This window comes from Amblyomma maculatum, chromosome 3 (assembly GCF_055883805.1).
Source record: "Amblyomma maculatum isolate TAMU_Amacu chromosome 3, ASM5588380v1, whole genome shotgun sequence".
NCBI lineage: Eukaryota > Metazoa > Arthropoda > Arachnida > Ixodida > Ixodidae > Amblyomma > Amblyomma maculatum.
Window position 1 is genome coordinate 172,495,472 of NC_139346.1, and position 25,013 is coordinate 172,520,484.

General features: G+C 48.1%; 1 protein-coding gene across 1 annotated transcript; it reads right to left on the reverse strand.

Annotated features, from left to right (window-relative positions):
* Nucleotides 1-1,444: 1,444 nt before the first annotated feature.
* LOC146196950 (uncharacterized) lies at nucleotides 1,445-24,223 on the reverse strand. Its single transcript, XM_084598671.1, has 5 exons — nucleotides 23,704-24,223; nucleotides 10,426-10,661; nucleotides 8,676-8,856; nucleotides 5,219-5,344; nucleotides 1,445-4,180 (listed from the first exon to the last, which is right to left on the reverse strand). Exons 1-5 carry the CDS (start codon nucleotides 23,798-23,800, stop codon nucleotides 4,056-4,058), a joined length of 765 nt encoding a protein of 254 aa, XP_084454797.1. The 5' UTR covers nucleotides 23,801-24,223; the 3' UTR covers nucleotides 1,445-4,055.
* Nucleotides 24,224-25,013: the final 790 nt, after the last annotated feature.

A 25,013-nucleotide genomic window follows, 5' to 3' on the forward strand; every position in this document is an offset into this window, starting at 1 on the left:
AATCCGAGAGAGCTCAACCAATTCATCAATTGCCGTGTGACAAGGTCACTACTGTCCTGATCCAACTCAGCAATGATTAGAAACATATTCTTAACTTATATAACTCTACACTTCAACACATTTAATAAACTGTCGCCTTGTCATAGAGGGGGAGTCGAAAGTGGGAGATATATTGTCGACAAGTTAGTGTGTTCGAATCCTGCAGGGTCACCACTGCCGAGAATCGCAGCGGTTCACAAAAAAAAAAAAGAAAAAGAAAAAAAAAAGCTACCAGTGCGGCAGGCTTCCTGAACGGAACTGCTCGTTACGTGCTTGCGCACATAGCACACGCGGCCAAACTTTATTCTTTTTTTTTTTTTTCAGTAAGCGCCAAGGCGCCGCATGTGACCTCCAAACTTAAAACATCCGTGCACAACGTAGGAGGGCACTGCAACATTACTGCTTTCGCGTCACACCCTAAAAGGCGCAGTTTTAACTGACCCCCGTAATTTTTTTCACTCTCTTTTTCATTCCTTCACTCACGGTGCAGTTGTGGCGTCCACCGAGAAGAGCAGTAGTTTGTTTGTTTATTGGCACCTCAAATACACGTTAGGGGCGTTGCATGAGGGGTGAGCTAACAAATCATTTAGTTGCTTCTCTGATGAATGACCAAAAATACATTGTCTTTCATTTCCCTACAGCCAATTTTAACTCGAAAGGTCAAAGAAAATTGTGCACCGGTGCTGCGTCGACCGGGCAATGAATTGCCGACAGGTTGTGTGACGTCACGATACCCAATTTCATGGCCGAATTAGAGGGCGCTACCAACACGGGCAGCTCCGTTCATATCGAAGGGTAAGGTGAGAATTGAACACACCGAGACGCTTGCAGCCACTTTGAAGCCTTGTAGCCTCTTAAAGTCACAAGCATGACTCTGACAGTTGATAATTTTCAGACGGCATAACAGGCATTATTGGTCGGATGTGCGAATTACTCAATGGAAATTACCACGACACATCGCACAGAAACGATCATTATAATGTACCTCTGACATTTTTTACATAGGCGATAGCGTGATAGAGAGATTTAGTGTACCAAACACGTGCTAACATGCAAGTATACCGATTTAGGGGTTGCGTCGTTCTACGCATGCGCAGCAGCCACACCTTGTCCCATGCACCCTAGCTACTGTGATGCGAAGCGGGCGTTCGGTAGTACGCCTCCGGTATGCTAAAGCTCTCTATTCATGTAACATGCTGAATACGCTCACGCGTATGTACAGTATGAATCTCATTGACCGTCTATGAAGTTGTGTCCACGTCAACTTGTTGGTGGCGGAAAGGGCTAATGGAGAGACATCCAGGGCAAATAGGGCGCCTCCGGGAATGAAAGATCAGGCATATGCCCCCGCGGCAAGCGCTATATGCAAACAGGGTTTTTTGGAGTAAAAACAAGACAGTTGTGACAGTCTGTGGCCCACGTTTTCTTTATTAGGCGTCGAAATGGCAGGCAAAGCAGCTGGTTTCATTACAACACGGTGGTCAATAAATATGATACACGTTGTACAAGACAGGTACGATCTCTACTAGACAGACACACACACTCATGCGAACAAATAATTGCGAGAAAAATGAAAAGATTCCCTGCATTGTGTAGATGTCGAAGCAGTCAGAAAGGCGCGAACACTGTACAGAAGCAACGAGTAAAGAATAAAAATAAATGTACAATTCAAACAGAACGAAGAAGGTAAGAAATAAGCAAGCACTGAAGTGAGCGAGAATGTTAAGGCTCGTTCCTTTAGTGCTGATTAGGTATGATTATGGCCTCGAGAATTACGGTTATGCTTACGATAAGCAACAAGACCCTAGCCGTTGTCGTGAGCTACAGACTACCTAAAATACTAAAACACAATTTATACAAAGCTCTTTTTTGTTTCTTCTACGTAATCACAGACCACGCATACCTTGTGCGTAGAACAATAGGCACACGAAAACATGACAATGCCGGCTCAGGCAGCCATAAAACGTCCATTATTCATCACGCACGTGGTCAAACAAACAACACCAGCATAGTATTGAGACTCATGGTACACACGTGACTAAGATCTCGTTTTCGACTAAAATGCCCACTATAGAAATGATTTTTAGTCCTCGCTATTAAACGCAATGTTTAAGCGATGTAACTGCGGTTGCAATGAACCGATGAGAATATTTCGCTCAGTAATATACATGGTCCCAACGCGTATAACAACAAAAAGTGTAAACAAATGTGCTTGTATATACAAAACAATACCCGGCCTTAATAACAATCGCTGTTTGGCGATAACAAACTCGTTGATGACTTCCATGAACTAACTGGGCTTCATGCTTTACTTTGTATAAGTCCCAGTGAAGGGCTTTGAGAAGAGCTGGCAAGAAATAAAAGTAAAAAAAGAAGAAAAGATTAAAATCAGGCCCTCGGTCAAATGATCCACGAAAGATGCAGTTGAAACTTGTTTGAGGATTATTACTTTCATCAGCCATACGGAAGGCCGCTGCTAATGTCGATACGAAAAACGGCATCATTAAGTGCCAGAGATATCCCGCCTGAAAGCGAACTCTTTTTTTTTTTTTTTTTTCGCAGTTGCTTTAAAACAAAGTTAGTTTTTCGAGCTGCCTATTTTTGCGGGCCGTGCGACCGGGTTATTGAAACCACTAAGTCACATAAAAAAATCGCTCAGAATGCTCCAGAAAGGGCCTTAAGACATTTCCGAAGATCGTATTCCCAGTTCATCTATTTATCTTGCTACCACAGGTCGGCACCGCCTTGGAGGTCTGAATTACTCACGGCTAGAAAATGATGTCCTGTACTTGCTCTAACATCCAAGGTTGAAAAAAAAAAAATGCACCAGCGAACTCAACTGCTAAAAACTACAAAATGCGACCCCTGCTCTTTCCTCACGCGTTCCGCCTACAACTAACGCAGTTACCCACTCCGAGTATGCAAATGAGACCAAACAACACGTAACTGCTACATGCATCCGTGACTGCTCTCTACTATCAGGTGAGAGAGATTTGCACAACACACCCCGCCATTAGTCCATGTTCCAGCTGATTGCTCAATGAAAAGACAAGCTTACTTTTCTATAAGCAGGTGCATCATCACGAACGATGACGGGCACTGGGAAGTGACTCATGTAGGCTGAGTAATCAAAAAATGACAGAGTGCGCAGGAGTAGCCATAGTTCTCATTTCATGAAGGGGGGGGGGGGGGAATTCGTGACTTCCTGTGAAGGCGACTGTGGCGCCCCAGGGACGCAGCTGTGAGTCACAACTTAAAGAGTCATTCCTTAGGATTCCCCCGTTGGAGAGCAAGGGGCACACCTACGATTATGTCATGGCATTCAAGTGAGTCACTTAGGTACTGTACGTGGAGGTAGCGGTCACCTTTTTAAACGCGGTACGGAAATATTTCCTTCCCCCTTCTTTGTCAAGGAACATTTGGATACGCACTAGAAGGACGATGAGAATCATGGCCTGACGTCAGCGGGTATGACCCAGACTTCATTCACGACAAGCAACGGGCAGTATGAAATCCTCACTTCAAACCTGTCTCGAAAGGGAACTAGTAAACGTAGTGGTGTCGTAAAATTCCTTTTCGCCCTCATATATTAAAGGGGGCGTCGGTTTTCAATCAAATGTACAACTGTCAATACAGGAAACGCGAAGGGATATCACGGCCAGCGCGATACCCCATTATTCCCGCCTGAGAACAGTGCTAAACCAGCACTCTATTTAACACATCTCACATAACTGGGTTGGGAACATTCACAGCCTTGACTTATATGTACACACTCGGATGTCACCTTCGACGAAACTGCCCTTCAGCGACTACTTCCGTCTCAAAACCACTCGGAAAACTGGGTCGTCTTATCCGGCTGACGTCCATGTTGTCTGGATAGCAGCCCGTGACGCAAACTCGTCGCTGACGTGACGAACCATAGCTTGCCGGAAATGAGGTCACGCAGGCAGGGCCAACGGAAGCAACATCAACTGTGGGTAGCCGCGGGAAGGCAGATTGACGGACTTCTTGCCCCGTTACGTCGCCCGGTAGGCCCTGCGGCGCTTGCAGACGAACACGACGACTACGACGGCGACGATGACTAGGGCCACGAGGACCGCGATGATCACTATTCCCGGGATGGACAGAACGGTGCTTGGAGCTGCGCAGAGGAGAACAAACAAAACACGCGTTAGAATGCTTGCACGGGGCAGACGCCACCACGCCACTTTGCCCGAGCGCCCTGTTTCAAAGATCGTGCTGCCTTCTATAGCTTTAGTGACCGTAGCCGGTGTGGCCCAAGCGGTCTCCACAAAAACTGTTTTGTGTGCATAAGCTTTAGTTTTGGTAGGCCAGATTCTGCACAAACATCTAGTGCTATAGTCTCCTGCTTTAAATATTGGATATGACGGTATACTTTATTTCGTTTTCATTTTTAATGCGGAATCATTACCAGAAGTCTCTATGTCACGCATTTGTTGACCCTTGCCCGGTGACAGAGTTGAAGACGCTAGGACTCCGGTCGCAGCGATCTTCGGCTCTGAAGGGCTGCCCGACAATGTTCCATGCACTGAGGTCGTCGCGCAATAGGCACGACACCCAGTGAGGACTCCGCCATCATCGAAGTCCCTTAATCCTTGCTTCACACCCTCCTCCCGTCGTTCGACGCGCCTATTTTCTAAAACGATTTTATTTTTTCCTTCGTTCTTACATCCCCTCTTTCCCGAAGTACAGCGTATACCAGCACCTTCGTCTTTCCTCCTGCACTCGTCCTCTCTCTCTGTCTACCGCAGGTCGCATACAATTGTTTTTATATCTAGCAGGCGATATCAATCTAGGGCCATGACGACTCGATTAGCTTGCACAGGGCAAATATATTTGCCAGACTATAGTAAATCAAGGATGGCAGACTTTCGCGGCCAAAGACTATTCCTCTTGCTTGATGTTTGCACGAAGAACGAAACACTTTAGCAGACCTAAAGGACTGCGCAAGAAAGTACACTTTGCAAGGGTGAATTCTCTGATGTAAAGCTATTTTGACGCTTTCAGGCTGTCTCCTTTCTCCCAAACTACACCCGCTTTGTTCCCGACCCCCCCCCCCCCCCCCCCTTTCTTTCCCACCGTATTCAGTTCGTTAACGTTTTCTGTCTTCCAAAGTTTTCGATATTTCGATCTTTGCGGTGATAGTGGTGATACATACAGCAGTTTGCTGCCGTCTCGTCACTTCCGTCGCCGCAGTTGTCGATGCCATCGCACCATACCAGGGGCTCGAGGCAGGCGCCATTGTCGCACCGACGCCACGACTCTGGGCACTCAGACTCGGATGCTGCACAAACAAGAAGGCAACAATGTAGAAGGACAGAAGTGCAAGATGCCGGGCTAGTTGGTACTGCATAATGAAATAAAACAGCGCAAGGAACGGGACGGGCAGAGCCTGTGTCTTTGTCTCCTTTCCTTCGTGTTTCGTCCCGTTCCTTGCGCTGTTTTATTTCATTAATGTAGAAGGAATTTAGGACCGGGTGGATTTAACTTTACATCGAAGCTTCTCACATACGTATGGTTGCTTGATCGCAGAAAGCCTCCTCAAATGAGCATTGTACGAACTGCGCCGAGTGGGCCAACTCTGACAACCGAGCAAGGCATCAGCTATAGTCGCGTTTTCCGTATACTGCATGGGGACATCAGTATTTGTCTATGAGCATTGTTTAACTTCACACTTCCTTGAGCATGTTTTCTAAATTACGCCCAACATTTCGAAAGTCAGGTCTGAAATTTTTCGCTAACAAGCTCGCAGCATTTTTGTTTTCAAGAGTAAGAAAAATCAAGCTGTAGTAAGTTCGTCGAACTCGTTTGATGTGCAAAATGTTCTAATCTCCCGTATCTTTGTTTTCTACGCAGCCATCACGATGCCGTCAGAGGCAGTGACATCACCCAGAGCTGACGTCACCGCATACCTGATCATAACGACCAATGATACACTCTAGTCACTCGGCACAAGGCAGACTGACCGGGATCTGTGATACACTAGCGGCAACGTCTATCGGCCAGGCACCATAGCAATACTGGCTATACGATGACTCGTTCCATTGGCAAAGGCAACGCCAAGCGCTGCCCTTTTCTCCCCCACCCATCATTTCCAGTTCTCCTGACCTCATGCTGCTACTCGTGACAACTAAGCCCGTCTAGCGCATCTATGCAGATAAAACTGCGTCGTCGTGCGAGCAGGTTTGAAAAGCGACAGGCGGTACCCGCTACGTCAAGTGGCGCTACGTACTACACCTCATAACGATTCGTGCGAAGCATGCGGAGACGCACGCACGCACACACACCGGCGAAGAAGCGAAACGAAAATACGCCCACGCCACTCCTCGACTTCGCCGCTGAATCACACCGCAGGAGCCGATGTCAGAATCATCGGCGAGACGAGGCCGCTGGGTTGCGCAACTGACGAAGTACACACTAATATACACACAAGAACATGCACACACAGCTCTCGACAGCTCTAGGCGTGTTGTAAGGCTGTGCGCGCGCTGCTGTACGCCGCTTAATTTTAGTGCGCCCGTAACACACGCATGGTTGGGCGGTGACGCCCTCCCGAAGCCGCTGCCCTTCGCCAAAGGTGGAAGGCACTTGCTTGGCTCCCCGCCAATCGTTCGTGTACGATGGAGATTGAGGCACCTTTGCATCGGGGATATGCCAGGGCCGTGTGATGGAAGAAGCCGGGTAGACGAAGCCGCACCTTTTGAAATGGAAAGTAGTGGCGGTCGCAGCTGCAGCTAACGCTATACTGCTACTGCCTCTGTGACGGAAACTGGCGTCTCAATATTCCGCCCAGGAGGAGGCAAGTGATGTCTAAACCGCTTGTTCGTGTATCTTCACTTCGTCCTTCGCGGCTGCAGAAACGTTCCTTAATTGAGCCGGTGCAGACATATATAGACATCATGCAGAAGCCCCTCCATGGACGGAAAGAATCGTCAGATTACTCCGTTCACGTGCGAGGGCGAGATCCCTGCTCAGACCACTTCGCGTTTGGTAATATGTGTGCGGCGAATCTTTGTCACTGCGCCACATAACAAACGTCGTTGTTACAAGCATGAAAACTCCAGAAGTGTGATTTAGGCCCATCACGATTGCTTCTGCTCGAGGTTAGACCTGCAATTATTCGGCTGATAGGATCTAGTCGTAGCATGATTAACTTAGCACTTCGTATAGTATATCCATGAGCAGTACAAATCCGCTGAGAACATAACTGTTATCTCATACCTTTAGAGCTAGTAATAAAAAATGTGAACAAGAACGGCAAGCTTCTCTTTCATTTTTCATTCAAGTGTGTCTGAAGAGCTGACACTAATGCGTTTCTACCATAACTGAATTTAATCACCCACCAAAGCGTCTTAATTTTTTAGCGCTAACTACGCATGGTAGTTGCCCCAAAGGCTCACGCACTGGTCCCATACTGCAGATCGTAGCACTGAAGTCATCGATATAAAATGAGAGTACGACGGCTGCAGCAGCGACCATGTGTCCCGCCGCGGTGGCACAATGGTTAGGGCAGTCGACTTCTGTACCTAAGAATGCGGCATAGAATCCCGGCCACTACCACCGCTTTTGAAAAGCAAGGCATCCATCTGCAGCGCGATGTCAGTGTACGTTAAAGAACCCCAGATGGTCGAAATTTCTGGGGCCCTCCACTACGGTGTCTTTTACAGCCTTAGTTGCTTTGGAACGTTCAAAAGCCCCACAAACCACAAACAAACCGTTTCTATCCTGGACGGGAGACAAGAGCTAAAAGCCTCCACTCCTCCACACCTGTTGCCGTCATGCTGTCATGGGTTCTCGCAAGGTTGTGCCCCGTCTTGGCCGACGCCAATGTCGCGTATTCTTGTGCTTGTCTTTCACATTTCTTTAAATGTTTATTTTTCCTCTCTCGGCGATGCTTGCACGTTGTCCCGCTGTGAGAACTTGCGGCCTTGAATATCGCCAGCGCGACACGTGTATTCTCACGACTGCTGCCTACGCAGCTTGTATAAGCCGAGCCGAAGCGGTGACACCGCCTCGCGGTGAGCGCAAACGAGGCTCCGAGCCTGCAGTGTTTATGCCGCCGTTTTGGAAACAACAACCCACGCTATGACTCATGTGCAGTCAGTGCCACACCACTGTAAATCTTGAGAAGTATTGGGCGACAAAAAATGCAGATATAAAGAAGGCAACTCGAAGTAGGACTGCGTGTGTACGTGGCGCGGAGATCAGCGAAGGTGGACACTTGTGACTCAACTGTGCATGCACAAGACACGAATTCCAGCCTAACATGACTAAGCGAGACTCAAGCAACTTGTTGCTGTCGCTTTATGTGGGCGAAAATATTTGTTTTTTTTTTTCTTTTACAGACGGATTGTAATTACGAGAGCGAGAAGAGTGTACTTTCAGCTACAACGTACTCTACACCATGATTATCGTATCCTCCTGTTCTTGCGTCTGTGCCTGCAGAGCATGCTTACAAAGACGCGGGTGACATTTATTCTTATCTAAACAGCCCTAAACCTACGCCATCGTCGAAGTTGTCTCAAATGTTCAGGCGAAAAATTGGGTAAAATACTGGCCTGCCAGGATGCATTCTTTATACGTTAGAATTTCTGTGTTAAATGAGGCACACTCACTCTTGTTCACGAATGCAGCGATGACGACGTTGAAGGAGGCCTTCTTGTCGGCGTCTCTGCTGGGCTCCGAGGACCACCAGATGGTGAAACGGTCGCCCTTGGTACGAACCGCGCTTGTCTTGGGGAAGCGGTCTCCGCACAGCCGCTTGCCATTCATGTCGTCCTCTTCCAGACCGTCGAACTGAAGCGGAAAGCAATGAACAGGCGCACGTGTGAACTCAGCGAACGGTTTCACGCAGTCTTCGTAAATGTAACGTCATTTCGAAAGTATCCATCGAGAGCTCGCGATGACACTGAAATGGACCAATAACGGAGATGCTCTCCACTCAATGCGTTACCAAGCGTGTCTTGCTACCCCTTTGACAATGAAAGTGCAGCTTTAAAGCTCGGAAGCAGCCAAAAATTGTGCCGATTCTCTGCATAACATTTATTCCTAAGGCATCGCTGCTAGCTACTAAAAGCCTCAAATTTAACTTCAGGTCCTGAATCAGGATTCCAGCAAGCTTCTAGGAAGAGTACTGGAAATCTGACATACAGATGTGCTTTGTACTGGCCCACGCGAACATTACGTATGCGGACTCGAAAGAGCGAAGACGTAGGCTAGTTGGTTCTCTGTGACCAACGAAAGAACAGCTCGGAAAGAGGCATCCAGGGTAGAAGGATGATGCGGTGCCGTGGGCCGCCTTTCTCGCTTATTTCTGCGCTCTTTGTGATCGAGTACGCACTCAAGCTGCCCGTTTGCAACATTGGTGCTTCTAAAACATACAGGCAGAACAAACCTTCGTTAAATCGTAACCTGTTTGATTCTTAGTGCGTTCCGCAGTGCAGGAATAAAATGTTATTATGGACATGTTTGCTTAGAGCGTTTCGCATGGAAGATAAACGTGTAGTAACCGCTGCCTTGGTCGCAAAATTGTCTGAGCGAATATATTTTAGGAGTCTAGTTCAGTCGGTTAACCACAAAATCAACATTGCGCTGTATAAGTTTTCCGGCCCTCTGTGTAGGGGAGGCGACATGGAGGACTCAACCTTGATTTCGTCCACGTGTTCTCTGGTTGATTCTATAGAAAGATAGGGTAGATAATTTACTGGTTACAGGGTCAACTGCTAGGTTCACGGAAGAAGAGAAACTACGCACAAGCCGAAAGGACTAGGGAATCAGTGACAGTGGCAGTGGAAGTCCGTAATCACACCAGCACTGGATTCTTTCCCAATGAGCCTCGTTAAATTGAAAATCCGTTTTTTTTTTCTTCTTCGGACTGGAAATTTGGTCCCGTCAAAGGCGCCCGTTTATTCCAGAGACAAGTAATGAGAAAAATATTTTGTTTACCTTATGGGTGAAAAATTTAATAGAGTTCATTCATTGTATAAGACTGGGGTATGAAATTGGCTATTGCATGTGCTATTATTGATGGTGATAAAATTTCACTAGAAAATCGAAGCCCGATATTCTGTCAGACTGCCGTATACAAACCAGAAACGAAACGGATATCGCAGTGGTCTTTATATATTTGAAGTGCGCGCTTTAGTATTTCGCATGGTATTGCGCCTAAACATGAACTGATATTTTTAATGCGGTATGTAGCTTGGGACACTGAACACGCAGAAATAATCCTTGAAATGGACGGTCATGAAGTGAATTTCAGTTTTGAGAGTTTATTTACACTCCCAGTGAGTAATAGTCAAACACCAGTGTTCTTCCCCCGAGTATTCTACACAATAAAATGTCAAAGCAAGGGCGCGGGCTTACCCAGATGAAGTCGACGCAGGTGTTCGTGGGTCCTCGCGGGATGTCGATGGAAACGGGCGTGACAAGGAAGCTGTAAGACTCGTTGACCGTGCGGAAGCTCAAGCCTGCCCGACAGCCCCGCTCGTCGAGCCGCTCTTGAAGCGGAGACTTGAGCTTGAAGGAGATGGACTGCGCCTCGGTGCGGGCCTGGTACCGGTCAGGGGTGTTGGACGTCGAGCAGTGGTCCTCCAAGTAGTCTGCCATGCGTACAGAACGAGGTTGAAGGCGATATGAGGAGATAGCGAGCAGAAGCATAATGTGAGAAATTTAGTGGAAGGCAGAACCGTATTTAATAACCGCGCCGACATCCACCACTTGATGTGGGGCTGCCCAGCACTCAAACCAACACGAATCCGGTACCTGAGCATAGCTGGCCTTTCAGCAACCAATCCTGCCTCATACGTCACTTGGACGCATGGATCTCATCATCGCTCACTTCTGGACTTCATAAAATCAGCCAACCTTTTTCCATTCATTTAATCATTTATGCATCCTTCGCCTCATACCCTACTGACGCCCTGAGGCAGTAAATACCGACTAAAAAAAACGCGTACAGTCGTCCACACTATTGTCTAGAACGCTCAAACCGCAGGCTTTGCAATGTATTTATAACACTGCAGGTACCTGGCTTTCTCGATGCAGTTTTTTAAGATGTAGGGTGCTAAACACGATCCATGGGAAAATGTCTGCGCAAGATCAGGCTTGGAGCACTAGGAACCTTGCGAATGGCAAAAGTGGTATACAGTGCCATGTGCAGTTCTAGCACAATAGAAAGGGCATGAAAGACTTGCCTCCACTCGAGCACAGATGGAAGTACCAATGTCGAATAGTAGGCTGTTAAATCACTCACTTCCGATTGCTAATTTCCTATTGTGCCCTGTTACGACCAAGCATCCGCATTTGCGCGCTCTATTGTTCGCCTGTGGGCATGGAAAAGTATTGTGAATATGTGGTGATGGTCCAATGGCTCTAAGTGAGCCTGTTTCCAGGAATCCTGTTTTGTAAGCCTGTTTTGCTTTGTGGAGGCCTGCAAATGCCAAATTGACCCTGTCAAGAAGACGTCTGGAAAAACACAAAGAAACGTCCCCCTGCGGGAAATGCAGGAAGTGCTTTCTTTCTTTTGTTCACCCTTCCAGTCGAGAAGCCCTATCGTCCAGTGAGGAATGTCTACTTTCCAAAGGAGACCACAGAGTGACATGTCCGCTGACGTGCAGGACAAGAAAGGAGCATGACGCATACAGCCATTAAGTGATTTCCTAGGAATGCAGGAAAGATTTGCAATTGTCGAAAACGGACAATGCTGGGAGCGGATGCGGCGCCACGTGCACTCGGGTTTCTGAGAAGTAAAACCACTTGTCAGAACCAGCCTGTGGTTTCTTTGCTGAAGAATAGAAATGTACCTCCTCTCCTCGCCGTTCCCAAGCTTTTCCCGCCAACAAGTGATCACGCCCAACGAATGAATGCCGGACCAGTCAGTGCTTCAGACCATCAGTGCAGTGATGTGTTCGATTGGATGCCGATACCTGAGGGGCGTGCCCTGGATTTGGTTGGTCAGCATCTTCAGAGAGGGGCTGGACATAGGGGGTTTTTAAGGACGCTGCAGAGCACGAAATGTCGCTCTGGGCCCTGGGTAAACGGCTCATCCAGTCGCTTCTCGCTATGAACTCTTAACGCTTGCCATTTTGCTGATGTACCCTTCTTTTTCGTGTAAATATTGTAAATAAGTTTTCTCAAAGTGCCATTAAACCTGCTTGTACATATTTCACCAACTTCGAAGATTCAATCCTACTTCAACCCCGAGTCTCTGCACGCTACCAAGTGAAGGCCGGGTCGACGTAGCCCCAGCGTCACGACTACTGGTGCCCAGCGTTGGGATCTGAATCTACAAGCCACAACATCTGATGACTGGAGGTGGGATCTGGATCTACAAGCTACAACATCTGGTGATTCGAGGTGGATCAGAAGCTACAAGCCACAACATCTGGTGATCGGAGGTGGCATCTCAAGCAACAAGCAAGCGCAACAATCGGCCAACAAGAGAGCAGCTCGGAACATCGATCGCATGTGTGGGTGAGTGCTTGGCTTTTCTTCTGATGTGGACCAGGTTCTAGAACAGGGTTAGATTTTAGAACTGGTAAAAAGTGTTGAAACGCCTTTAGGTTTGGTAGTTTGCACAGTTGTTTTGGAAGTAGCCGACACTCGGAGCGATCATGGACCTACAAAAGCTGCAGAAACCGGACCTGTTGCTATTGTGTGAGGAATTGGGAATTGATACAAGTGGTTTGGCACGAAAACCCTTGATTATAAAGGCAATCACTGATCTAGGAACCGATGATGAGGAGCTCAGTGAAGCATGGAACCTCATCGGTCAAAAAAAGGAACAGCTCAGACAGCAGAAAGAGCGTGAAATTGAAAGAGAAGCAAAAAGGCTGGAGCTAGAAATTGAGCTCCGGAAATTAGAACTAGAGTTGAGCAAGAGGTCGGGCAATTGTCCCCAGTTAGCGGTACCTCGTCTCAACAAGGAGGCAGATTTCAAGATGTCAAAGTACATGCAGCCATATGTGATATCAGGGGATATCGGTCTGTATCTGGCTAACTTTGAGCGAACCTGCGAAAAACTGTCCTTCCAGCGAGACACTTGGTCTCAGAGATTATTGACGGTTCTGCCCTGCGAGGCAGCGGAGGTTGTCGCGCGGCTAAGCAAGGAGGACGCGGACAACTACGAGAAGGTCAAAGCTTGCCTTCTGAGAAAGTATAGGCTTAGCGCCGAGGCGTTCAGACAACGTTTTCGGAACGCTACTAAGTCCAGAGACGAGAGTTACCCTGAATTCCTGTACAATTTAAGAGTAAATTTGGGCGAGTGGCTAAAGAGCACAGATTCCTACAGTGATAGGGACGCTGTAGTCGAGCGAATTCTTTTGGAGCAGTTTTATAACTGCCTCCCAGAAAAAGAAAGAAATTGGTTACAGGACCGAGGCGAAATTAAGTCGGCAACTGAAGCTGCCGAACTTATTGAGGAGTATGCTTCGCGCCGACAATTCAGCAACCCAGCAGTGGATAGGCCCCGCAATCCCAAGTTCAGTGTGAAAAACCGTCAGGAAAGGCACTTTGCTAGAGTTGGAAACGAAGAAATGAAGGTTTCTTCAGGCAAATTCCCTAGAAAGGACGGCAGTGAGAAAAGTGGGGAAGTGACCAACGTGCAGAACACAAAGAATAAGCTTGAGGCTAGGAAGCCGCTCACATGCTTTAGGTGTAATGAGCAGGGTCACATTGCCGTCAACTGCCGGAAAGAAAAGATTGCTTTCTCGTATGTCAGGGACTGCGATGAAAATATGCAGCTTTTAGAACCCTACCTGCATGACCTAGTAGTCAACGGGAAGCCTTGCAAGGTACTGCGCGATTCGGCCGCAACGATGGATGTTGTCCATCCGGCGTATGTATCGCCTTCCGACTATACAGGACAGTGTGCATGGATCCGACAGGTAGTTGAGGAACAGAGTGTGTGCTTGCCGATCGCGAACGTGGTCATCGAGGGCCCTTTCGGCGAATTAACAACCGAGGCTGCCGTTTCAGGAAAGCTTCCTAAGTGCTATCCGTATTTGTTCTCCAACAAATCGGACATGCTGCTGCGAAAGAGGGGCATCCTTTTCGGAGACAGAGTTGTGCAAGCCTTAACACGTTCAAAGGCGCGAGAACTAGCTACACTGCTCATTCCAGAAAAATCCACAGCGGAGGAAACGGCAGTTAAAACAGTGGTAAATGCGGAAGATAGCAGGTCAGAAAACTTTGAGAGCGAGGCATCTCAGATATGTCAACTTGAAAGGGAGCTTGATGAGACGCGGAATGAGGACGTTCTTGAGAGTAACCTCTTGCCGCCAGTGTCTAGTAATCTCACGAGACTACTAAGTGGAACCCGAGAGGACTTAGCTATGGAGCAAGCCGTGGTAAATCTAACGTTAAACCTTCCCGAGGAGATGGGGGACAACTTGATTTGCCTCAGCGGGAAAGGAAGCAACGCTCAGGAGCTTCTCAAAAAGACGGAGCAGAGAGGAGAACTAAAGAAATCCCAGCTGTCCGATCTGGGCGAAATAATAACAGAGTTTGAGGCCTGCTTCGTGGACAGGCCAGGCAGGACTGATTTGACTGAGCACGATATTGAGCTGACTTCAGACGTGCCAGTGCGATCAAGGTGCTACCGATTTTCTCCAAGGCAAAGAGAAATTCTGGATAGGGAAGTAACTCGCATGCTGGAATTAGGAGTAATAAAACCCTCGGAAAGCGATTATGCTTCGCCTATGATCTTAGTAGAAGCTCCAGGTAAAGACCCTAGGCCTGTGGTAGACTACCGAAAGCTAAATTCTCTCACCAGGGATCAAGTGTATCCTATTCCGAATATTGAGGAGAGAGTAGAACAGGTCAGTAGAGCGGCATATGTGACTACGCTGGACCTTACTCGAGGATACTGGCAAGTACCGCTCACTGAACGCGCCAGCAGATACGCGGCTTTCGTCACTCCGACGGGCAGCTACCAGCCAACAATGATGAGTTTCGGGCTCAAAAATGCTCCATTTTGTTTTTCCCGACTCATGGATAGGGTTTTAAAGGGGTGTGAAACATTCGCGGTGCCTTATTTAGACGACATTGCGGTTTTTTCCGACTCATGGGCGGACCATATGGTACATCTAAGAGCTGTACTGAGCCTTTTGCGTCAAGCTGGACTAACCGTAAAGGCCGAGAAATGTTGCCTGGCAAGGGCGACCGTGGACTACTTGGGTCACAATGTAGGTCAAGGTTTCAGGAAACCCAGCGAGATTAAGATTTCTGCGGTAGCAGACTACCCGCGGCCGAGCACGAAGACGGAAATTCGAGCATTCCTGGGTCTGACTGGGTACTACAATCACTACATCCCTAACTATTCAGCTTTGGCTAGCCCTCTGACCGACGCTCTCCGCAAGACAGAACCGACAAATGTAGTCTGGGACGAACAAAAGGAAGCCTCCTTCGTAAACCTGAAGGCTGTGCTGATTAGCCGTCCGGTATTGCGAGCTCCAGACTATGACCGAGAATTCACGGTCCAGTGTGATGCCAGTGATCGAGGGTTAGGTGCTGTTCTCTGCCAGAGAGATGACGACGGTAATGAGCACCCCGTGCTCTACTTGAGCAGAAAACTGAGTTCTAGAGAGAGGGCTTATTGCGCGTCAGAGAAAGAATGCGCTTGCATTGTATGGGCCATTCAAAAATTGCAGTGCTATCTTGGAGGGGCCAAATTCACCGTAGAGACGGACCATTGTCCCCTGGCTTGGCTGCAAACTGCGACATCGAAGAACAGTCGCCTTCTTAGGTGGAGCTTGATTTTACAGCAGTACAATTTTGAAATAAGATACAAAAAGGGGAAGTTAAATGGGAATGCGGACGCGCTTAGCCGCTCTTTCTAAGCGGTCCGAGATGTTCCTCACCATGTATCCAAATTGATAATCAGGTTTTTTTTTTTCGTGCGCTTGTATATGTGTGACTATGTAAAGCAGCACGTTTGGTTTTCTAGGCATACGTGGGTCCCGAACGTCTTGAGAGTGGGCTTTTCTCGAACAACAATGGCAGTTTTCTTTTAACCTGGTCTCTTCAGACGGGAGCCGAGTGCTTGCTTCGACATGTGGTTGAGTTTCAGACAGCTCGAGCAATTTGGCCTACAACAATCAAGACAACGCGACAAGCAACAGGGAGGTTCAAGCGTTCACGTGCAGACCATTAAGTCGTCTCTTCATGCAGCAGCTGGGACTGCTGCCCTCCGAGACTCTTCTGGCGGGGGAGGAGGCTGTTACGACCAAGCATCCGCATTTGCGCGCTCTATTGTTCGCCTGTGGGCATGGAAAAGTATTGTGAATATGTGGTGATGGTCCAATGGCTCTAAGTGAGCCTGTTTCCAGGAATCCTGTTTTGTAAGCCTGTTTTGCTTTGTGGAGGCCTGCAAATGCCAAATTGACCCTGTCAAGAAGACGTCTGGAAAAACACAAAGAAACGTCCCCCTGCGGGAAATGCAGGAAGTGCTTTCTTTCTTTTGTTCACCCTTCCAGTCGAGAAGCCCTATCGTCCAGTGAGGAATGTCTACTTTCCAAAGGAGACCACAGAGTGACATGTCCGCTGACGTGCAGGACAAGAAAGGAGCATGACGCATACAGCCATTAAGTGATTTCCTAGGAATGCAGGAAAGATTTGCAATTGTCGAAAACGGACAATGCTGGGAGCGGATGCGGCGCCACGTGCACTCGGGTTTCTGAGAAGTAAAACCACTTGTCAGAACCAGCCTGTGGTTTCTTTGCTGAAGAATAGAAATGTACCTCCTCTCCTCGCCGTTCCCAAGCTTTTCCCGCCAACAAGTGATCACGCCCAACGAATGAATGCCGGACCAGTCAGTGCTTCAGACCATCAGTGCAGTGATGTGTTCGATTGGATGCCGATACCTGAGGGGCGTGCCCTGGATTTGGTTGGTCAGCATCTTCAGAGAGGGGCTGGACATAGGGGGTTTTTAAGGACGCTGCAGAGCACGAAATGTCGCTCTGGGCCCTGGGTAAACGGCTCATCCAGTCGCTTCTCGCTATGAACTCTTAACGCTTGCCATTTTGCTGATGTACCCTTCTTTTTCGTGTAAATATTGTAAATAAGTTTTCTCAAAGTGCCATTAAACCTGCTTGTACATATTTCACCAACTTCGAAGATTCAATCCTACTTCAACCCCGAGTCTCTGCACGCTACCAAGTGAAGGCCGGGTCGACGTAGCCCCAGCGTCACGACTACTGGTGCCCAGCGTTGGGATCTGAATCTACAAGCCACAACATCTGATGACTGGAGGTGGGATCTGGATCTACAAGCTACAACATCTGGTGATTCGAGGTGGATCAGAAGCTACAAGCCACAACATCTGGTGATCGGAGGTGGCATCTCAAGCAACAAGCAGGCGCAACAATCGGCCAACAAGAGAGCAGCTCGGAACATCGATCGCATGTGTGGGTGAGTGCTTGGCTTTTCTTCTGATGTGGACCAGGTTCTAGAACAGGGTTAGATTTTAGAACTGGTAAAAAGTGTTGAAACGCCTTTAGGTTTGGTAGTTTGCACAGTTGTTTTGGAAGTAGCCGACACTCGGAGCGATCATGGACCTACAAAAGCTGCAGAAACCGGACCTGTTGCTATTGTGTGAGGAATTGGGAATTGATACAAGTGGTTTGGCACGAAAACCCTTGATTATAAAGGCAATCACTGATCTAGGAACCGATGATGAGGAGCTCAGTGAAGCATGGAACCTCATCGGTCAAAAAAAGGAACAGCTCAGACAGCAGAAAGAGCGTGAAATTGAAAGAGAAGCAAAAAGGCTGGAGCTAGAAATTGAGCTCCGGAAATTAGAACTAGAGTTGAGCAAGAGGTCGGGCAATTGTCCCCAGTTAGCGGTACCTCGTCTCAACAAGGAGGCAGATTTCAAGATGTCAAAGTACATGCAGCCATATGTGATATCAGGGGATATCGGTCTGTATCTGGCTAACTTTGAGCGAACCTGCGAAAAACTGTCCTTCCAGCGAGACACTTGGTCTCAGAGATTATTGACGGTTCTGCCCTGCGAGGCAGCGGAGGTTGTCGCGCGGCTAAGCAAGGAGGACGCGGACAACTACGAGAAGGTCAAAGCTTGCCTTCTGAGAAAGTATAGGCTTAGCGCCGAGGCGTTCAGACAACGTTTTCGGAACGCTACTAAGTCCAGAGACGAGAGTTACCCTGAATTCCTGTACAATTTAAGAGTAAATTTGGGCGAGTGGCTAAAGAGCACAGATTCCTACAGTGATAGGGACGCTGTAGTCGAGCGAATTCTTTTGGAGCAGTTTTATAACTGCCTCCCAGAAAAAGAAAGAAATTGGTTACAGGACCGAGGCGAAATTAAGTCGGCAACTGAAGCTGCCGAACTTATTGAGGAGTATGCTTCGCGCCGACAATTCAGCAACCCAGCAGTGGATAGGCCCCGCAATCCCAAGTTCAGTGTGAAAAACCGTCAGGAAAGGCACTTTGCTAGAGTTGGAAACGAAGAAATGAAGGTTTCTTCAGGCAAATTCCCTAGAAAGGACGGCAGTGAGAAAAGTGGGGAAGTGACCAACGTGCAGAACACAAAGAATAAGCTTGAGGCTAGGAAGCCGCTCACATGCTTTAGGTGTAATGAGCAGGGTCACATTGCCGTCAACTGCCGGAAAGAAAAGATTGCTTTCTCGTATGTCAGGGACTGCGATGAAAATATGCAGCTTTTAGAACCCTACCTGCATGACCTAGTAGTCAACGGGAAGCCTTGCAAGGTACTGCGCGATTCGGCCGCAACGATGGATGTTGTCCATCCGGCGTATGTATCGCCTTCCGACTATACAGGACAGTGTGCATGGATCCGACAGGTAGTTGAGGAACAGAGTGTGTGCTTGCCGATCGCGAACGTGGTCATCGAGGGCCCTTTCGGCGAATTAACAACCGAGGCTGCCGTTTCAGGAAAGCTTCCTAAGTGCTATCCGTATTTGTTCTCCAACAAATCGGACATGCTGCTGCGAAAGAGGGGCATCCTTTTCGGAGACAGAGTTGTGCAAGCCTTAACACGTTCAAAGGCGCGAGAACTAGCTACACTGCTCATTCCAGAAAAATCCACAGCGGAGGAAACGGCAGTTAAAACAGTGGTAAATGCGGAAGATAGCAGGTCAGAAAACTTTGAGAGCGAGGCATCTCAGATATGTCAACTTGAAAGGGAGCTTGATGAGACGCGGAATGAGGACGTTCTTGAGAGTAACCTCTTGCCGCCAGTGTCTAGTAATCTCACGAGACTACTAAGTGGAACCCGAGAGGACTTAGCTATGGAGCAAGCCGTGGTAAATCTAACGTTAAACCTTCCCGAGGAGATGGGGGACAACTTGATTTGCCTCAGCGGGAAAGGAAGCAACGCTCAGGAGCTTCTCAAAAAGACGGAGCAGAGAGGAGAACTAAAGAAATCCCAGCTGTCCGATCTGGGCGAAATAATAACAGAGTTTGAGGCCTGCTTCGTGGACAGGCCAGGCAGGACTGATTTGACTGAGCACGATATTGAGCTGACTTCAGACGTGCCAGTGCGATCAAGGTGCTACCGATTTTCTCCAAGGCAAAGAGAAATTCTGGATAGGGAAGTAACTCGCATGCTGGAATTAGGAGTAATAAAACCCTCGGAAAGCGATTATGCTTCGCCTATGATCTTAGTAGAAGCTCCAGGTAAAGACCCTAGGCCTGTGGTAGACTACCGAAAGCTAAATTCTCTCACCAGGGATCAAGTGTATCCTATTCCGAATATTGAGGAGAGAGTAGAACAGGTCAGTAGAGCGGCATATGTGACTACGCTGGACCTTACTCGAGGATACTGGCAAGTACCGCTCACTGAACGCGCCAGCAGATACGCGGCTTTCGTCACTCCGACGGGCAGCTACCAGCCAACAATGATGAGTTTCGGGCTCAAAAATGCTCCATTTTGTTTTTCCCGACTCATGGATAGGGTTTTAAAGGGGTGTGAAACATTCGCGGTGCCTTATTTAGACGACATTGCGGTTTTTTCCGACTCATGGGCGGACCATATGGTACATCTAAGAGCTGTACTGAGCCTTTCGCGTCAAGCTGGACTAACCGTAAAGGCCGAGAAATGTTGCCTGGCAAGGGCGACCGTGGACTACTTGGGTCACAATGTAGGTCAAGGTTTCAGGAAACCCAGCGAGATTAAGATTTCTGCGGTAGCAGACTACCCGCGGCCGAGCACGAAGACGGAAATTCGAGCATTCCTGGGTCTGACTGGGTACTACAATCACTACATCCCTAACTATTCAGCTTTGGCTAGCCCTCTGACCGACGCTCTCCGCAAGACAGAACCGACAAATGTAGTCTGGGACGAACAAAAGGAAGCCTCCTTCGTAAACCTGAAGGCTGTGCTGATTAGCCGTCCGGTATTGCGAGCTCCAGACTATGACCGAGAATTCACGGTCCAGTGTGATGCCAGTGATCGAGGGTTAGGTGCTGTTCTCTGCCAGAGAGATGACGACGGTAATGAGCACCCCGTGCTCTACTTGAGCAGAAAACTGAGTTCTAGAGAGAGGGCTTATTGCGCGTCAGAGAAAGAATGCGCTTGCATTGTATGGGCCATTCAAAAATTGCAGTGCTATCTTGGAGGGGCCAAATTCACCGTAGAGACGGACCATTGTCCCCTGGCTTGGCTGCAAACTGCGACATCGAAGAACAGTCGCCTTCTTAGGTGGAGCTTGATTTTACAGCAGTACAATTTTGAAATAAGATACAAAAAGGGGAAGTTAAATGGGAATGCGGACGCGCTTAGCCGCTCTTTCTAAGCGGTCCGAGATGTTCCTCACCATGTATCCAAATTGATAATCAGGTTTTTTTTTTTCGTGCGCTTGTATATGTGTGACTATGTAAAGCAGCACGTTTGGTTTTCTAGGCATACGTGGGTCCCGAACGTCTTGAGAGTGGGCTTTTCTCGAACAACAATGGCAGTTTTCTTTTAACCTGGTCTCTTCAGACGGGAGCCGAGTGCTTGCTTCGACATGTGGTTGAGTTTCAGACAGCTCGAGCAATTTGGCCTACAACAATCAAGACAACGCGACAAGCAACAGGGAGGTTCAAGCGTTCACGTGCAGACCATTAAGTCGTCTCTTCATGCAGCAGCTGGGACTGCTGCCCTCCGAGACTCTTCTGGCGGGGGAGGAGGCTGTTACGACCAAGCATCCGCATTTGCGCGCTCTATTGTTCGCCTGTGGGCATGGAAAAGTATTGTGAATATGTGGTGATGGTCCAATGGCTCTAAGTGAGCCTGTTTCCAGGAATCCTGTTTTGTAAGCCTGTTTTGCTTTGTGGAGGCCTGCCAAATTGACCCTGTCAAGAAGACGTCTGGAAAAACACAAAGAAACGTCCCCCTGCGGGAAATGCAGGAAGTGCTTTCTTTCTTTTGTTCACCCTTCCAGTCGAGAAGCCCTATCGTCCAGTGAGGAATGTCTACTTTCCAAAGGAGACCACAGAGTGACATGTCCGCTGACGTGCAGGACAAGAAAGGAGCATGACGCATACAGCCATTAAGTGATTTCCTAGGAATGCAGGAAAGATTTGCAATTGTCGAAAACGGACAATGCTGGGAGCGGATGCGGCGCCACGTGCACTCGGGTTTCTGAGAAGTAAAACCACTTGTCAGAACCAGCCTGTGGTTTCTTTGCTGAAGAATAGAAATGTACCTCCTCTCCTCGCCGTTCCCAAGCTTTTCCCGCCAACAAGTGATCACGCCCAACGAATGAATGCCGGACCAGTCAGTGCTTCAGACCATCAGTGCAGTGATGTGTTCGATTGGATGCCGATACCTGAGGGGCGTGCCCTGGATTTGGTTGGTCAGCATCTTCAGAGAGGGGCTGGACATAGGGGGTTTTTAAGGACGCTGCAGAGCACGAAATGTCGCTCTGGGCCCTGGGTAAACGGCTCATCCAGTCGCTTCTCGCTATGAACTCTTAACGCTTGCCATTTTGCTGATGTACCCTTCTTTTTCGTGTAAATATTGTAAATAAGTTTTCTCAAAGTGCCATTAAACCTGCTTGTACATATTTCACCAACTTCGAAGATTCAATCCTACTTCAACCCCGAGTCTCTGCACGCTACCAAGTGAAGGCCGGGTCGACGTAGCCCCAGCGTCACGACAGCCCAGCTTAGCCCCATTGTAGTTTGCTGCATCTTTTTCGAATTCAAGCGGCCGTTTCCTGTCCGTTCGCACTCGATGCACTATATATAGTTCAGCTGACAGCTAACCATTTCAATTCCTCTGTAAATTACTTTCGATTCGATATTTTTTTCTGAAGTACTGAGAAATTTAATGTCTATATTTCGGTTCTATGGCCTTTGTAAGCCTGCGCAAGATCAAATAGAGATTACAAAGAGGCGCTATAAAGTGCATGCCGGGAAGACGCAAGATGTACTGGGGCAGACAAATGTAAACTGATCAGGCGATTGGCTTCAAACATTTTCACACGTCGCCTAAATAAAACTGCCCGGTTTTATATAACCATCAGGCAGTATGCAATACAATGCGTTTCCTTTTGGACAAACGCTGTTTCTTCAATACCCGATAGTGAAGGATTAGTCCTCTTAGAAGGAAGTGTCGTGCTGCGTTTAGTTGCGCCTACGCGTTTCAAGCATGTTCACTATGAAGTGACTGCCAGGCGCTAACAGGCCATTGAACACACATCACGTAGAACACCCACACTTTAGCCGTCTCAAGCGGCTAAAAAAGTTTACAATACATTTCTCAGAACTCTGGAAAGGTTGTAAACTAAAAACATATTTCAGGTTCACTTGTGAATTAGATGGCACCTCTATTCAAGGTGTTCCTTTCTCCGAAAACATTACGACATTTGAAAAATGCTTACATGTCTTATTTTTATTTTCTCCTTGATTACGTTGACCTTATAGCTTAAAGCAGTTTTGCGCTAATTTCTTACTATTTCCATCCACCGCCTTTCGTACAATATCGACTTGTGTTGTACTATGCATGCAGAATTATATGTGGCGCTGTCTTCGTAGCATTCCTGATACGTCGTCCTCGCGTTTTCCTCTACAGGCAAAGTCTACGGGCAATTTTCTATTGATTAAACTTTTAGTCATTGAAAATATAGATGCAAACGAAATGGTTGCGAGTAATTTTCTAAAACAAAGCTTCATGATGCTATTAAAAATTACGGGGGACTACTAAGCTCCACCTTTAAATGTATGCCGCGATAACGTAGGCTACCACCCCACGCATAAAGCTCCGCTCTAACCAATCCGTACGAGCTTACCTGCGTGGCCTAGGGGTAACGGAAAAGCAAAGATCCTTGTAGGATGATGCTGACATCACTCTCTAATATGAAATGAGAGAGCCGAGTTGGCAGCTCCTGCTCAGCGTAACGTCACAAAATTCAGCACAAATATAAGTCTCTGGGAGTCTATACTGAGATGAGTGGAAGAAAGATACATTTGAGTAAGCGCAGTTCTCCATAAAAAGCTATAAAACCGCATCGCATAATCTCCATTGTGAGATATACGCTTTTCTTGCGACTAGCCACGACATCTGCACAATATAAGTACAAAGCTTCCGCGCAGAGGCATAGAAACGAAATGAGCGTTGAAATAATGTTTTTTTTTTTCTTTCGGTAATATGAGTAGCAAGAAAGAATCCAAACTCACAGTCAGTGTACGGAGTGATCTCCACCGCCGCAGACAAAAGCACACAGCTGGCCGCCACCACCAACGTGTAGACAACGTAAGCCGAAGTCGACTTCATGATGCTTCCACAAAAAGTTGGACGATGTACAAATAACGACACGACGGCAGGAACCGCAGTTGATGTACTACAGCGGAGCACGATCTCAAATATTCGAGACGGGAGTACACCAAGATCCAACCTCAGCCGAGAACACCGGTGTATCTGACAGGAGAAGACGCTCGCACCGCTACTTTAATAAAGCTCGCGCCGACGACGATGAACGAGAGTGAATCGTCCACCGAGCGCGCGTGAGGAGGTGCGGCGATGTGTGAGTAAACCGCACACGTAAGAGCCTCTCTCGGCTAGGAAAAAGCGAGAAATAATAAAAATTGGCGAAGCTATAGTAGCGAGTGGAGAGTGAGCAGACGAGAATGAACAACACGTATATCGTCGTCGTCTGCAACACAGAATTAGTAATTATCGTCTGCTCCGAAGAATGGACGATGCGCCAGCAAGTGAAAGAGAGTTCGTCCGCTACGTAAGAAGAGGGAGAGAGGGAAACGGACAAAGCGCGTGCCACGATCGGAATTTCTTTTTCCTTCTGTTTCTCTCTCAAAAGGTGAGGGAGTGGCACACTCTGAACGCCAGCGCGATGTATCAGCGCCACCAGCCTCTCTCAGCGGCAGGCAGCTCGCGTAGGTGTTCGCATCGTGGCACTAAGGAGAGTACACATTGCGTCATCACCTGCTGTTGCGCGTTCGTGCACTCTCCTAGAAGTGTGTGTGTGTGTGTGTGTGTGTGTGTGTGTGTGTGTGTGTGTGTGTGTGTGTGTGTGTGTGTGTGTGTGTGTGTGTGTGTGTGTGTGTGTGTGTGTGTGTGTGTGTGTGTGTGTGTGTGTGTGTGTGTGTGTGTGTGTGTGTGTGTGTGTGTGTGGCGCAGCCGACAGGATATGGGAGAGTCACCGGGGCTTCCTTGCCTAGTTTTCCTTCGCGGCCGCTCTCTGCTGGTCCGCTGCCACCGCACAAACACGTTGAGAGGGATCGCGATTACGCACGAGGGAAAGTCAACGTGTGTCGTTTTGCCGAGGCCGGCCTACCGGACGCGGGGCGCTCCGGAATGCGTCTACTGTTGCCGACTTCCGAAAAAGATATGACAGGCTTGCTCGTCGCTATGCTGTACAGAAGGCAACGGAGTCTCCCGTCACGTGCAGCCGTGTTTGTTTGCTGTAGATGGAAAAAGAAAGCCCAGAAATGTACTGATTAGGCGCTTGTAAAGGCCAGTGACCGTACCA